General features: G+C 31.1%; 2 protein-coding genes and 1 pseudogene across 2 annotated transcripts; all 3 read right to left on the reverse strand.

Annotated features, from left to right (window-relative positions):
• Positions 1-76: 76 nt before the first annotated feature.
• LOC147942459 (uncharacterized) lies at positions 77-1,588 on the reverse strand (annotated as a pseudogene).
• A 631-nt stretch (positions 1,589-2,219) lies between these two features.
• Positions 2,220-5,251, reverse strand: LOC147942460 (uncharacterized). The gene is made up of 8 exons (XM_087456064.1): positions 5,188-5,251; positions 4,843-4,953; positions 4,498-4,698; positions 4,260-4,437; positions 3,248-4,173; positions 3,009-3,150; positions 2,611-2,796; positions 2,220-2,535 (listed from the first exon to the last, which is right to left on the reverse strand). Exons 1-8 carry the CDS (start codon positions 5,249-5,251, stop codon positions 2,220-2,222), a joined length of 2,124 nt encoding a protein of 707 aa, XP_087312190.1.
• A 628-nt stretch (positions 5,252-5,879) lies between these two features.
• Positions 5,880-8,047, reverse strand: LOC147942461 (uncharacterized). Its single transcript, XM_087456065.1, has 10 exons — positions 8,030-8,047; positions 7,674-7,941; positions 7,487-7,583; positions 7,294-7,376; positions 7,121-7,205; positions 6,896-7,034; positions 6,633-6,799; positions 6,417-6,540; positions 6,160-6,318; positions 5,880-6,065 (listed from the first exon to the last, which is right to left on the reverse strand). Exons 1-10 carry the CDS (start codon positions 8,045-8,047, stop codon positions 5,880-5,882), a joined length of 1,326 nt encoding a protein of 441 aa, XP_087312191.1.
• Between the last annotated feature and the right edge of the window lie 4,110 nt (positions 8,048-12,157).

The raw sequence follows: 12,157 nt of genomic DNA on the forward strand, positions 1-12,157 counted from the left end.
AGGGAAAAAACTGAATATTGGATGACAATAGTATGAAATGAAACATTATAGTAGATATTAGATGCTTAAAAGGAAATTATATATTTTGAAAGACTTCTTTGAAAACCACATTAAGGGTTTTGTTCTGACATTTTCCTTCTTCATCTGTAATCAAAATCTTCAAGCCTTTTCTGCTTGTTACTCTAGAAAATGCAACGTATAGTTGTCCATGCGTAAATACGGGCTTGGGTAGATACAATCCAACTTGTTCCAACGTCTGACCTTGGCTTTTGTTTATAGTGATCGCAAATGCAAGAGCAATGGGAAACTGACGACGTCTCATAGGGAAACTTTGCATCCGGTGGCGAGACAAACATCCTAGGAATAAGAACTCTATCATTGACGTTTTTTTACCTGTTATAATCCTTGCTTCAATAACATGATTAGCCATTTGCGTAACAATCAACCTCGTTCCATTGCATAAACCTCCCTTAGGATCAATATTCCTAAGCAACATGATAGATGCTCCTTTTTTCAATGTCAGAACATGGTTAGGTAATCCAGAAACTTGAATACTGTTCAAGAATTCCTGAGTGTAGATCATATCGTCGTAAGCACTTGTATCGGAAGTCTCGACACTATCTGAACTCAAATATTGTCTCTCTTCCCCTAATTATAAAAAAATTAAAATGAGAATCCATTTACACTGGAATTTAAAATAAAAATGAAAAAAAAAAAATACTATTGATATACCTGGAATTAGAGAGAGCATATATTGATTTATCTTATTGACATCATCATTCCTTGGACTCAGAATAGCTCTTTCGCAAAAGAATTTTGCATCGGTCCTTGTTGCAAACGATGTACCGTATATCTCTTTAACAATAGCTTGTATAGGATTATCACATTCTGTAATCAATAAATCCTTGGGTATGTCTATTTCTACCTCACCATTGTTAGGCTCGTTGATTTTGCCATCCCCAATATTGAAAAGCCATTTTGAAAACGTAGAGAGATCATTTGCATCGCTACTGTTTTGAGCCTTACAGAGTCTCATATTTTGTGTAAGCTGAAGTACTTTACAACTATTCCAACGCAAGGATGAGTTTATGGAGGCTAAAACTGTACCAACTCTACCAGCTTCTGGCACAACCGGTAGAATCTGTCTAAAATCACCCCCCAAAACAAAAACCTTACCTCCAAAAACCCGATCACACTTCATAATTTCTCACAAACTCCTATCCAACGTTTCGAAACAATATTTGTTCATCATTGGAGCCTCATCCCATATAATGAGTCTTGCTTCTCTAATTAACTTGGCAAGGTGAGAATTGACATCTATCGAACACGTTGTATATTCGTCCACATGGATGGGTATACTAAATCTAGAATTTGCTGTCCGACCACCTTCCATAAGCAAAGCAACTATACCACTTGACGCAACATTAAGAACAATATCACCCCTAGAACGAATATCAGCACCAAGAATACTCCATAAGAATGTTTTTCCAGTACCACCAAATCCATGAACAAAAAACATACCTCCCTTGTTTCGATTCACAGCATTAATAATTTCTAAATATAGGCTTTTTTGCTCATCGGTTGCCATACGTAATAACCTGTCGTAATTCTTTACTTGTTCATCACGTTTGAAGTTTCTCTCATCTATGAGAAGCCTATTCTCATTATTATCCATCACAAATCCATCTGGTTAAGGCATATTCATAATAGTTGACAAAGAGCTTCCATTAGACCGCATAATCATTTCAATCTCAGCTAGACATAGGTTGATTTTAGTTGACATATTTTTTTTATGAATTATAAACGTGAACATTGTTACATTAGTATATCTTTATATTATTTTATACATTTATAAAAATAACTATATATGTACCTTGGTTGTTCGTACGGTTCCTTTGCACATATAAAATATCTTCACACAATATATCCTTCGTAGTGACCCAAAGATCGAGAGGCACTGAAACACTTTTTGAAAGCAATAGAATGGCAAACAACTTCCTTAGAAACGGTCCAAAACACCATGTACTTGCTTCCTTTATAGCTAAAATATATTCTTTGTCGTCATCCAATAATCCCAATGCAAAACAGGCATCTTTAAATTCTTCGTACAGTTTACCTTTAACCGTCTTCAAAAATTCAAAACTTGTGGCTCCTGGGACAGTATTAAGTAGAACTCTCAAGTTATAGGCCTGCCCTATAGAGGGTGGTACATAAATAACTCAACCTACTGCAAAACTCTTTCTTTTCTTAGATCTTGGTTGCCAGATTCTTTTACTCTTAACCCACACAAACATGTTAGGAAATTCAGCATAAGTGAGACTTCTACCTTCCGGGTATTTTTTATTGCATTCCATCCAAGCCAACAATTTGGATCCTCTGGCAGAATGCTTCATAACATCTGCGATAAGATCATCTTCATTGTAAGCAACCAATTCCTGTCCAGGAAGATGAAACGGAAGTTTTTCTACGGGTGTAGTACGATAACAAATCGGAAAAGCCAATATTCGCCAAGCTGCTTCACATGCGGAGACATATCTAATAAAAATAACAAATATTTTACGTAAGTTCAAATTTGTCTTACATTTTTTAAAAAATTATAAATATACATACCTGCAGCTATAATATTTCTTGATCTCATTATGCTCATCCTCCTCTCCTACAGTAGCTCTAATGTAATCCGGCCCTTTGGTGATGTACTTGAAAAGATATTTCACTGAGCGTGACTGATTACACCATTCAACATTAATATGAGCACGATAACGTATGGACAAATCCCGGTTGTACGGAATAACAAAGCTGTTATCACAATCAAAACCTCTTTAATGCACAAATCTTCCGTCTTGTCTCCGTTTGTATATTGGATAACCAGCGTCGTCGACGATAGTTTTTTCCATGAATGGTTTTGGAAAAAACTTAGTGCACTTACCATTATTCATGCAAAATTTTCAATGTGATGAATACCACAAGGTCCATGAAATATAACATCAGAAACAACTTCATATAAATACTTATCCAGTTCTTTATCAGGAATCTCAGCGCTTATGAATCGATCAATGTCTTCTGGTGTACGCATTTTATAGTCTGAATGCAGGAATAAGATCATGTGTGCATGAGGCAGACCTCTCTTCTGGAATTCTATTGTATACATAGCTGCACACAAACACATACAAAGGCATTGTTAATAAATTAGGGTTTTAACACGTCAACGGATAGAAAATTCAATCTATATTAATAATATGAAACATACCAGAATTTACAACACCAAAAGTTTTTTCTTTAGTCACTTGTTCCATTAGTCTATCTAACTTCATCTTAAAGACTCGACAGCATATATCTGGTCTATTCTCTTGCTTAAGACGATGCCTTGTTAAATAACGGACAACTTCGGGCCACTTGGGGTTACAAGTTATCATTATGAAAATATGAGGAAAACCATAGTATTTGCAAGTAGCCGTCACATCTAAATAATGCTGCATCATATAACGTTTCCCACCTGTAAACGATGAAGGGTTATAGATTCTTTTACCGTGTTCTGCAAGATCTTCGTTTCCTTGGTTAACAACTTCAACTATTTTATCGATTTTTTCCGTCCAGAGTTTGTTTTGGTTCAGCCAAATAAAATTCAATCTGTTAGATTCTATGGTTGTGAACGCGTCTACCAAAAATTGCTGATATAATTTTTCCGACATTACAATCGCTGAAGACTCTTGATATCTTTCGAATATTCGGAAAGCATAAAATTCTCTCATGGAAACTGTTTTCCTTTTTCGTCCAGCCGTATCTATAAAACCAATGTCAATGCCTAACCTGTAACCATCTTCTCCGTATGGAAACAATAATGGATATTGCAGTGGCAAGTAAGCTGGATGGAGTTCACTTATTCTTTGCAAACCTCCGGAACGACTTTCTATCACGATGTCACGCTTAAATACACCAGAGTTGAAATCACTTGGTATCAAACCAGCAACCTCATTGCATGTAGGCAAATTATGAGTCCTTGCATCAGCATTTCTTTCTGCAGGAATCCTTAATCTCAAATCTGCAACATTATTGGTTAAATCAAATCTTTCTCGTGCCGATCTAAACGCCTGTACATGTGGATTATGATTATCAAGCATCCTTTTTATAAGTACTACAATTGTCTGCATTATTTTCTCTGTAGCTCCAGATGGTCTTTCAAAGAAAAAACAATACACATGTTAGCAACATATCAATATATTTTTTTACTTATATATTATTAAACATTATATAAAACTGACCCGAACGCAGCTATCCTATTAGGAACTTCATTATCTACGTCATGTATATAAAGCTGTAAAAACGTCGGTTTTTCTCCGGGTTCAGGTAGAATATCGCCGATACGGTGATAATTTTCTCCACACATCTGAAACACGTACGACCCTCTACCATTGTTAATAGAATGGTTTATTTTTCCACCTATCAACGTGAAGGAAAAAATCATATTCTATGCTCTTATATTATCACGGAAGTTTTTACTCCTATCATCGTCATTATATAACAATGCCGATAATGTGTTTGGTGGAGTTTTCAGCTTGGGGAGCTTGACTTTCCCTTTTCCACAACACATCGAATAAATCAGTTTCGCCTTCTTACGTCTCTTGTTTAAGCGTTCTCCATACCACATATATGCCCCACAATCTTCACATATATATGAAGGATCTCCATCGTCATAATAACCTAATAACATTATAAAGTTAAAAAAATTATCTGTTTATACGTTAAAGTTTATCACAAAAAGGAAAATTTGATTTTAAAAAATACCATTATTTTGTAACTCTGATGTTACAGCTTGATATTCATGTGTTACATTGTGTGTGGTACCATACTCAGATTCACCCATCGAGCTATCAGAATCGCTATCGTCATTTGACTCAGAATCAGAAACAATAAAACATGCAAAATCTTCTTGCATCAGTGGCAAAAGCAAACCATCTACATAGGTAAACACCAATAACTCTATATTAATAAATATTTAGTATGTGTTTTATAATATGTAGGAATAGAAACAACCTTCATTGCGGTTCTTTTTTTTTTTTTTGATTTCAGAGTTTTTGCTCTTTTCATCCTTGCAAGTTTTGAATTATCTGCTGAAATAATATTGAACGTTATACAATATGTTATAGACAAATATTCTTTTAAATATTTCAAAAGCTGAATATTAATTACCTGTTGTATTGACGACATGAATTGGATGCTTCTTTCTCCGTATTGGTAGTTTTTCAGGTCTCATCGTCCTGCGTTAAAATAAAATATAGGAGCTTAGGGTGATGACATTCTTCATTTATATAATATTCAGTAGGTTTAATCTTTACATTTATAAAAATATTCGCTTCAATATTTACATAAGCGGATATTATTATCACAGTATTTTGGTTTTAATTGACGTTTAAATATGCTAAGGATAATTTTAAATATCAAGTTAACATATACTGATTTATCTTAACATATGTTATTTTTTTCGTAATTAAATTTTAAAGATTGTTTCTACTAAAACATTTGTTAATTTTAAATATGAAATTATTATCAATAATACTATTTTGAGTTAATTTTGTCTAAACTACTCAGAATAATAGTAAATAATTAGATTAATATTTTTATGAACAGTTTATATGTTATTTTTGGCACATCATAAATTTTTAAAAACTTAATAGTTTGAAATTATATTTTTAAGAATTTAAGAATTAATAACAAAATTCGAATATTAAGACCAAAGTTGTTCTATAACTCATACTTCACATGATTAAAAATAATAAATAACCTTACTCTTAACGACAAATTAAAAGGCATAGATTTAGAAGTAAATAATTATTAAAGCATAAATTATTGTTTTATTGTAATGCATAACATAAAAAATAATACTATGTTTGATTTTCAGTCTTGATCTTCTTTCTAGTAGTCATGCTATGACCTCGTACGATGTCTTCATTTACTCCAGGCAACTCTCTCTTTGTCGAAAGTGATACTGTTTCATCTGACGTAAGTTGAAGAACTTGTTCATTTGGCTCTATTTCTTGGTTATCATTATGAACCTTTCCGTAAGTTTCCTAGCAAGTTTGTTAAAGGTAATTTTAGCACACATTGAAAGCATGATAATTATTGTAAACATTTTTATGATTACATTTATAATCTTTACGTTACCTTGACAAACTGATTTACCATATCATCTTTCTCCCAAAACTTTTCAACAACATAAGAAGCCCTGTCACTCTTCAAATTATCATTTGTGATAGAAAGCTGAAAGAGCATAGTCTTCCCAATTAGATCAGAAAGAGACACAGGCATGATGTTAAGATCGTCCTGATCATTGTTAAGATTTTGTTAAAAACATACTCACAAAAAAAATGAGAGAGGTAATTCTTATAGTTAAATTAATTCAGCATTTATATTAGACGTACCTCTCCTAGTTGTGTTACCAACTCGTCAGCCTTTTTACCTAAAAAAAGCTGAGCTAGACCATCAAAAAATAGCAGCTTAATTTTTGGAGACGTTCCATAGGAAACATGCAGTATGAGTTTATACCTAAAGCATATAGAAGCCATTTAATGATCAGCCTTTTCACATGAATACAATTTTAATCATATTAAGTAAGTTAAAAATTAAGTAATACATACTTATAATCGACTTCCTTGATATCGTCGTCGCAAACACCACAACTATATAGACGTTGTTTACCCTTGTCCGATTCTAATGGATCTGGTTGAACCTTCTTTCTACAAACTTTGCATGCAATGTAGTACCACTTAGGCACGTTTTCCACCGAACAGATCGTCTCAATAGTCACACATGTTCATACCTACATATACAAACATCATTATTATTATTTTTTTTGGTAATTACGATTATTTTTTTGGTATTTTGTTTAGATAAACAATACCTCGAGTGAATACAGGATATCGTCGATAGTCTTCTTTTCATTTATCATGAAAAACTCTTCATATAAAGTTACGTTTGGTTGTACATGCTTTGCTTCATCATCAGTTTGAACCAGTTCAACGACGCCAGTGTTTGGCAACCTTTTAAGAAAATAAAAAATAAATAAGAATGTGTACACATTAAAGACATGTTAAGCGTTTGTTTTGTAATTAGAAAAATTATATACATCTTTCGGAATCTTTCAACTTCTGGATTTGATGGATTTAAGTGAATATCTGTGGTGTTGAATGCGTTTGATATACTGTAGTTACCTGCAAACAAAATATAAGAGTTTTAAAGAAGAGGTTCATTCAATTAACACAAACAGAGAACACGCATATGTATCATTTTAAAAATTACCCTTCCACTCTTTCAAACATGCAAATCTAATAACACAGATAACAACCGAGTCTTCGTGTTCTTTTATAGAAGCTTCAAAAGTTCTTGCTAGACCACCTCATATCGTACAACTCAATCGATCAGAACTGTAGTCACAAAGTTTTGATTATTTTACGCTTTTTAAGATTAGTTTAAATTTTTTTTTAAAACAAACCTTATATTCTGCAAGTCAAAACTTATCTTCACTTTGTCCTTTCCCTTAGTTTTAACGTTATCTATAGAACCAACACCAACAATTTGGCCCATCACATCTATCAAAACATAACAATACTGGTTATAGTACATGATTCATAATCCAAGTTATTTTAATATATATACATATACATATTTGCACAACTTACCAAACAATACTTGCTTGTCTAGTGCCCCAGCCAAGATTGTTGAAAATTCTTGAAAGTATTTTTCAGGTACTTGGACCGGGAAATCATCACATGGTTTTACTATGGTTGTTCTATAGAACACTATCTTAAATCCCAAAGCACTTGTTCTGTAATCACCGTCATAATCCACCAAACTGAAAGTATCGATTATTTTCGATTCACCAACATTAAGCTGGTTATGAAATTTCTTCACCAATGCATCCTCAATAGACGCATGAATCCTCGTACCCTTAAATTAATACCAAACGTCATGTTAGAACCAGTTTCAATAGTAAAATGTTATTAAAATACTTTCTACAAAAGAAGCTTAAATTTACTGAAATCAACCTCTCCATCGACTAAAACCATCTGCAGCGATTTGAATTCTTTCCAAAGTCTTATCACACGAACCCTGATCTTATAATGATCTAGAGCAGGATTGATATCACTAATTTTAACATAGGGAGAGATTATGATCTGTTTGGAGGCCATAATGAATCTCTCAAAAAAACTAAAACTCTAATTGTCGATAATGATTCGATGTATATTAGTATATAATTTCAGAATTTAACATTTTTAATTAATTATGATAATATTGAATATTATATCAATTTTCTTTTTAGAAGCATTATGATAACTAATAATTTTTAAATATATCAATTGACTTTTCTCTTAAAAAGATAATTGTCATATTTAATCAATATTTCTTTAAGTATATCATGATAATAATGCAAACTTGCATTTTTAAAATTAATATACTTATTTTCCATCTCGTACAAGGGAAGTTAACAATTCTGTCTCTATTGGTTTTTAGAAATTTAAATCTAAGTGATATTAAATATCTTCGAGACTACCTTTTAGGCATTATAGAATAATATAACCATATAATATAATTATGTTCGTTCAAGAACTTTAATTCCCACTGATTATTAAAATTAATTAGGAAAAATTCTATGTCTATTAAATAGAAATTATCTTAAATCCTTAATTATTTGTAACTAAGTTTAAACATGATATTTTATATATATAAAAATAATTCTTTCATATTTCAGACCAAAACGAACATCATAAGTTTTAAATTATAGAATAATTGTATATGTCAAACATAAAGACGAATAAACTTTTAAATTATAAAAATAAGGATTCCATTACAATTAAAAAGCCCATACACTTCAATAAATTAAAAATCAGGATTCCATATAATCAAAGGCATCTCTCATCTGCGTGACCTGCAGACATGGAGGATTCATCATCACCTTCGTACAATTGTGCACCGTGGTCACCATGATTGAATCTATACGAAGAAATTTGTAATATATATTTAACGATATGAAATTAATATAATTATTAAATATATATATATATATATATATATATATATATACAGAATTATACTTTACCTTGTTTTCTCTCAATTTTTGCAAAGCGTATTACACATATGATATCATCAACACAATTTATCCAATCATTAAAGAAATTGTTCGCATAAGACTTTGGTAATCGGCATGACAATCGATCACCCCTAAAATCTGCATATATTTTACAATTACCATAATCAATTCTCATCTCGATATTTATAATTTTATATAAAATTCTCCTTACCAATACAATAAGCAGAGTCTAATATCCACTTTTGATATCATTAAATGATACAAAAGAGAAGAATTAATTTGAAGACAAAGCAACAATCTTTCTAAACCATGTTATGGTTGTCCAGTGTATCATAAAACGATGATCAGTTGGTCTAAAATCCCCGGTAACATTGCTTAGTGAGAAACCTGCCAACATTATCCACTCGCCTTCTTCCAAATTGTTTATAAAAATGTCCCGAAATTCAGGTCCCATCAAAGCGTGTATTTTTTGACCCTGCGGTAAATCGTTATATGCATGTCAAGAACAATCTAGATTATGAAATATCTATCGTATAAAAAATACATTTTTATCAACTAAAATCAAATCAGTCGTTTTGTAGAGAGGATCAACAGACTAGAATTTCCTTAAAATCTTGACTCTAATCTTCCACTCATGAATGAAAGGATTCAAGTCGTTCAAATCAACAAAATAGTCTTTTTTACTGATGCTATTCTTTATAGCATTGGAAAGTAGATTAGCCATGATAGCATAAACTGGATTGAAACGAAAAATATGAATCTATGTTCTCAAAATAATGTTTAATATTTATAGAGTTAGCATGTATTGATAAGGATATATATATATATATATATATATATATATATATATATATTTGGAAATTTTAAACATTAGATATTGGCATACATTATAACAATAATATCATCGAGAATACTTAAATGGTATTTTTAATTTATTTTTCATTTCAATTATTATGGTTTTCCGTTTCTGTTTTTTTAACATTTTATTGATTTCCAATAATCATAGTTTACTCTTTATACCTTTCCATCTTTTTTTCTAAGAGATATTATTAATAATCTTTTTAAACTTAACTTCTTAAATTTATAACTATACAATCATAAAGTAATTTTTTTGGGTCAAAGTTTATATTTCATATATTTCCAATTTTAGTTAATAACGGAATACAACATATTACCTTTCCCGTAATGCGTACCAGTTTTAGTGTTCTAGATATAAATTAATAGTATTGTTAAACATTAAACTATACTAATTCAATAATAACTAAATCGTAAGTTTTAAAATAGTTGAAATTTATGACATAACGAAACACGAATACGCAAGTCCAAAGTTATAACAACTAAATATTGAAAATTTTCAAAACATATAAGATCATGGGAAATTATTGAAAACATCAGGACATCCTCATCTCTGGTTGTTTGAGCTGCAACCTTCCTCTAAACAGTCTTCATCAGATGAATCATCGTCAGGCCAGCGACTGTTATAAACAAAATAAGAATGATTTTAGATATCATTAATTGATAGAAAAAATCATTACATTTTTAGTATAGTAATTACATTTTAGCAAGATCGGCCGTTTTGATTCCTGCAATTTCATCTTCAAGTATAACCTTCGAACATCGTAATTGAGACATCAGAAATTCGATACCTATTTAAGTATAATTTTGGTTAGAAATAAAATGATAATTGAATGCAATAAATTTTGTGTTACAATTATGAAGATACTTTACAGTACCTTCAAAAACAGATATCCTCCAAAACAAAAGCGTACACATTATTGGTTGACTACAATAGGTAGGAGAGGAAAGAATTTTTCCCTTTTTTTAAGAAAATCAACAAAAGTTTCGCCAACTGCAACACACTCGATCTCTTTGCCACTATAACATTTTTTGTAATAGTAATAGTTAATCATATACTTTAAAATTTACTAATAATATATTTAAGTAATATTGATAGTTTTACAAATTATCTTACATGACGTCAAGAATAGTAAATGTCACAACTTTATTATTGGACGTGTAGCCATTTTGACGATCGAGGAAATCAATTGTCCGACTCTCATTTACATGCATCACCATTCCACAAATATCTAACATAAAATGAATCCCAGAAAAATAGAATATTATTTCGTCTTCTTATAGATAGAAATTAATTATAATAGAACGAATACTTGTTTATTAGAACTTACCAACACAACAGTTCTTCTCATCATGTGTAAATTTCTGCATCATTGACGAATCAATAAGACGGTAGAAATTGTCTATACTTCTCGGAGGTATTGGAATCATTTCTGTTTGGTCTATGAACAAGATCACAAATGGATTGTTTGAATTTCTGAAAGATCATCGGCCAGCTTTCACTCTGAATCCTGAAAGCATGTACCAGTCTCCTTCCTTAATTCTGTCATGAAACTTTTCTACATATAAAGCAGCATCTATTTTGGCATCAATCCTTCCTCCCTGTATTAGGAATATAATTTTGTTTGTTAAGTATACTATTTAAACTTGTCATTTTACAAATGACAATAAAAAGAGATAGAAAACATATCCTCTCTTCCGTCAGAATCAAACATTCATAAAAAGTTGCCCATCAATAAAATGCGGTGGCCATTGTCTAAGAGTTTTGACAGCAACTCGTGGATCACGTACTGTAGGATTCAAATCTTTTACTAACACGACCATTGTTTCTTGTTTTATTAAGTGGATATAAGTAATAAGGATATAATAGAGTAAGAACTGCAATAGTTTTATAATTTTAATGGTTTCTTATATTTATAGCAAAACAAAGATAATTCGATTCAATTAAATTTTTTATTTTATGTGGCTAGTACAAAATATCATGTATTACACAGGGAAAGTTGCACGCGTTTCTGATTGATATGAATGAACAATATATCGTTTGTTTTCTAGGTTCTCGTAATTGGTTTGTTGAAAAATGCAGATGTTTGAACAGAAACACCTATTTTGGAATTTTCTCCTTGGATGATGAACTTTATCAACATCATGCATTGGGCTATAATATGTTTTTTAAACAACTTTTTAGCTTCTTAATTTGAAATAATTTCAAGCAACGTTCAA

Source organism: Camelina sativa, chromosome 6, assembly GCF_030686135.1.
Source record: "Camelina sativa cultivar CO46 ecotype springtype chromosome 6, ASM3068613v1".
Classification (NCBI taxonomy): domain Eukaryota; kingdom Viridiplantae; phylum Streptophyta; class Magnoliopsida; order Brassicales; family Brassicaceae; genus Camelina; species Camelina sativa.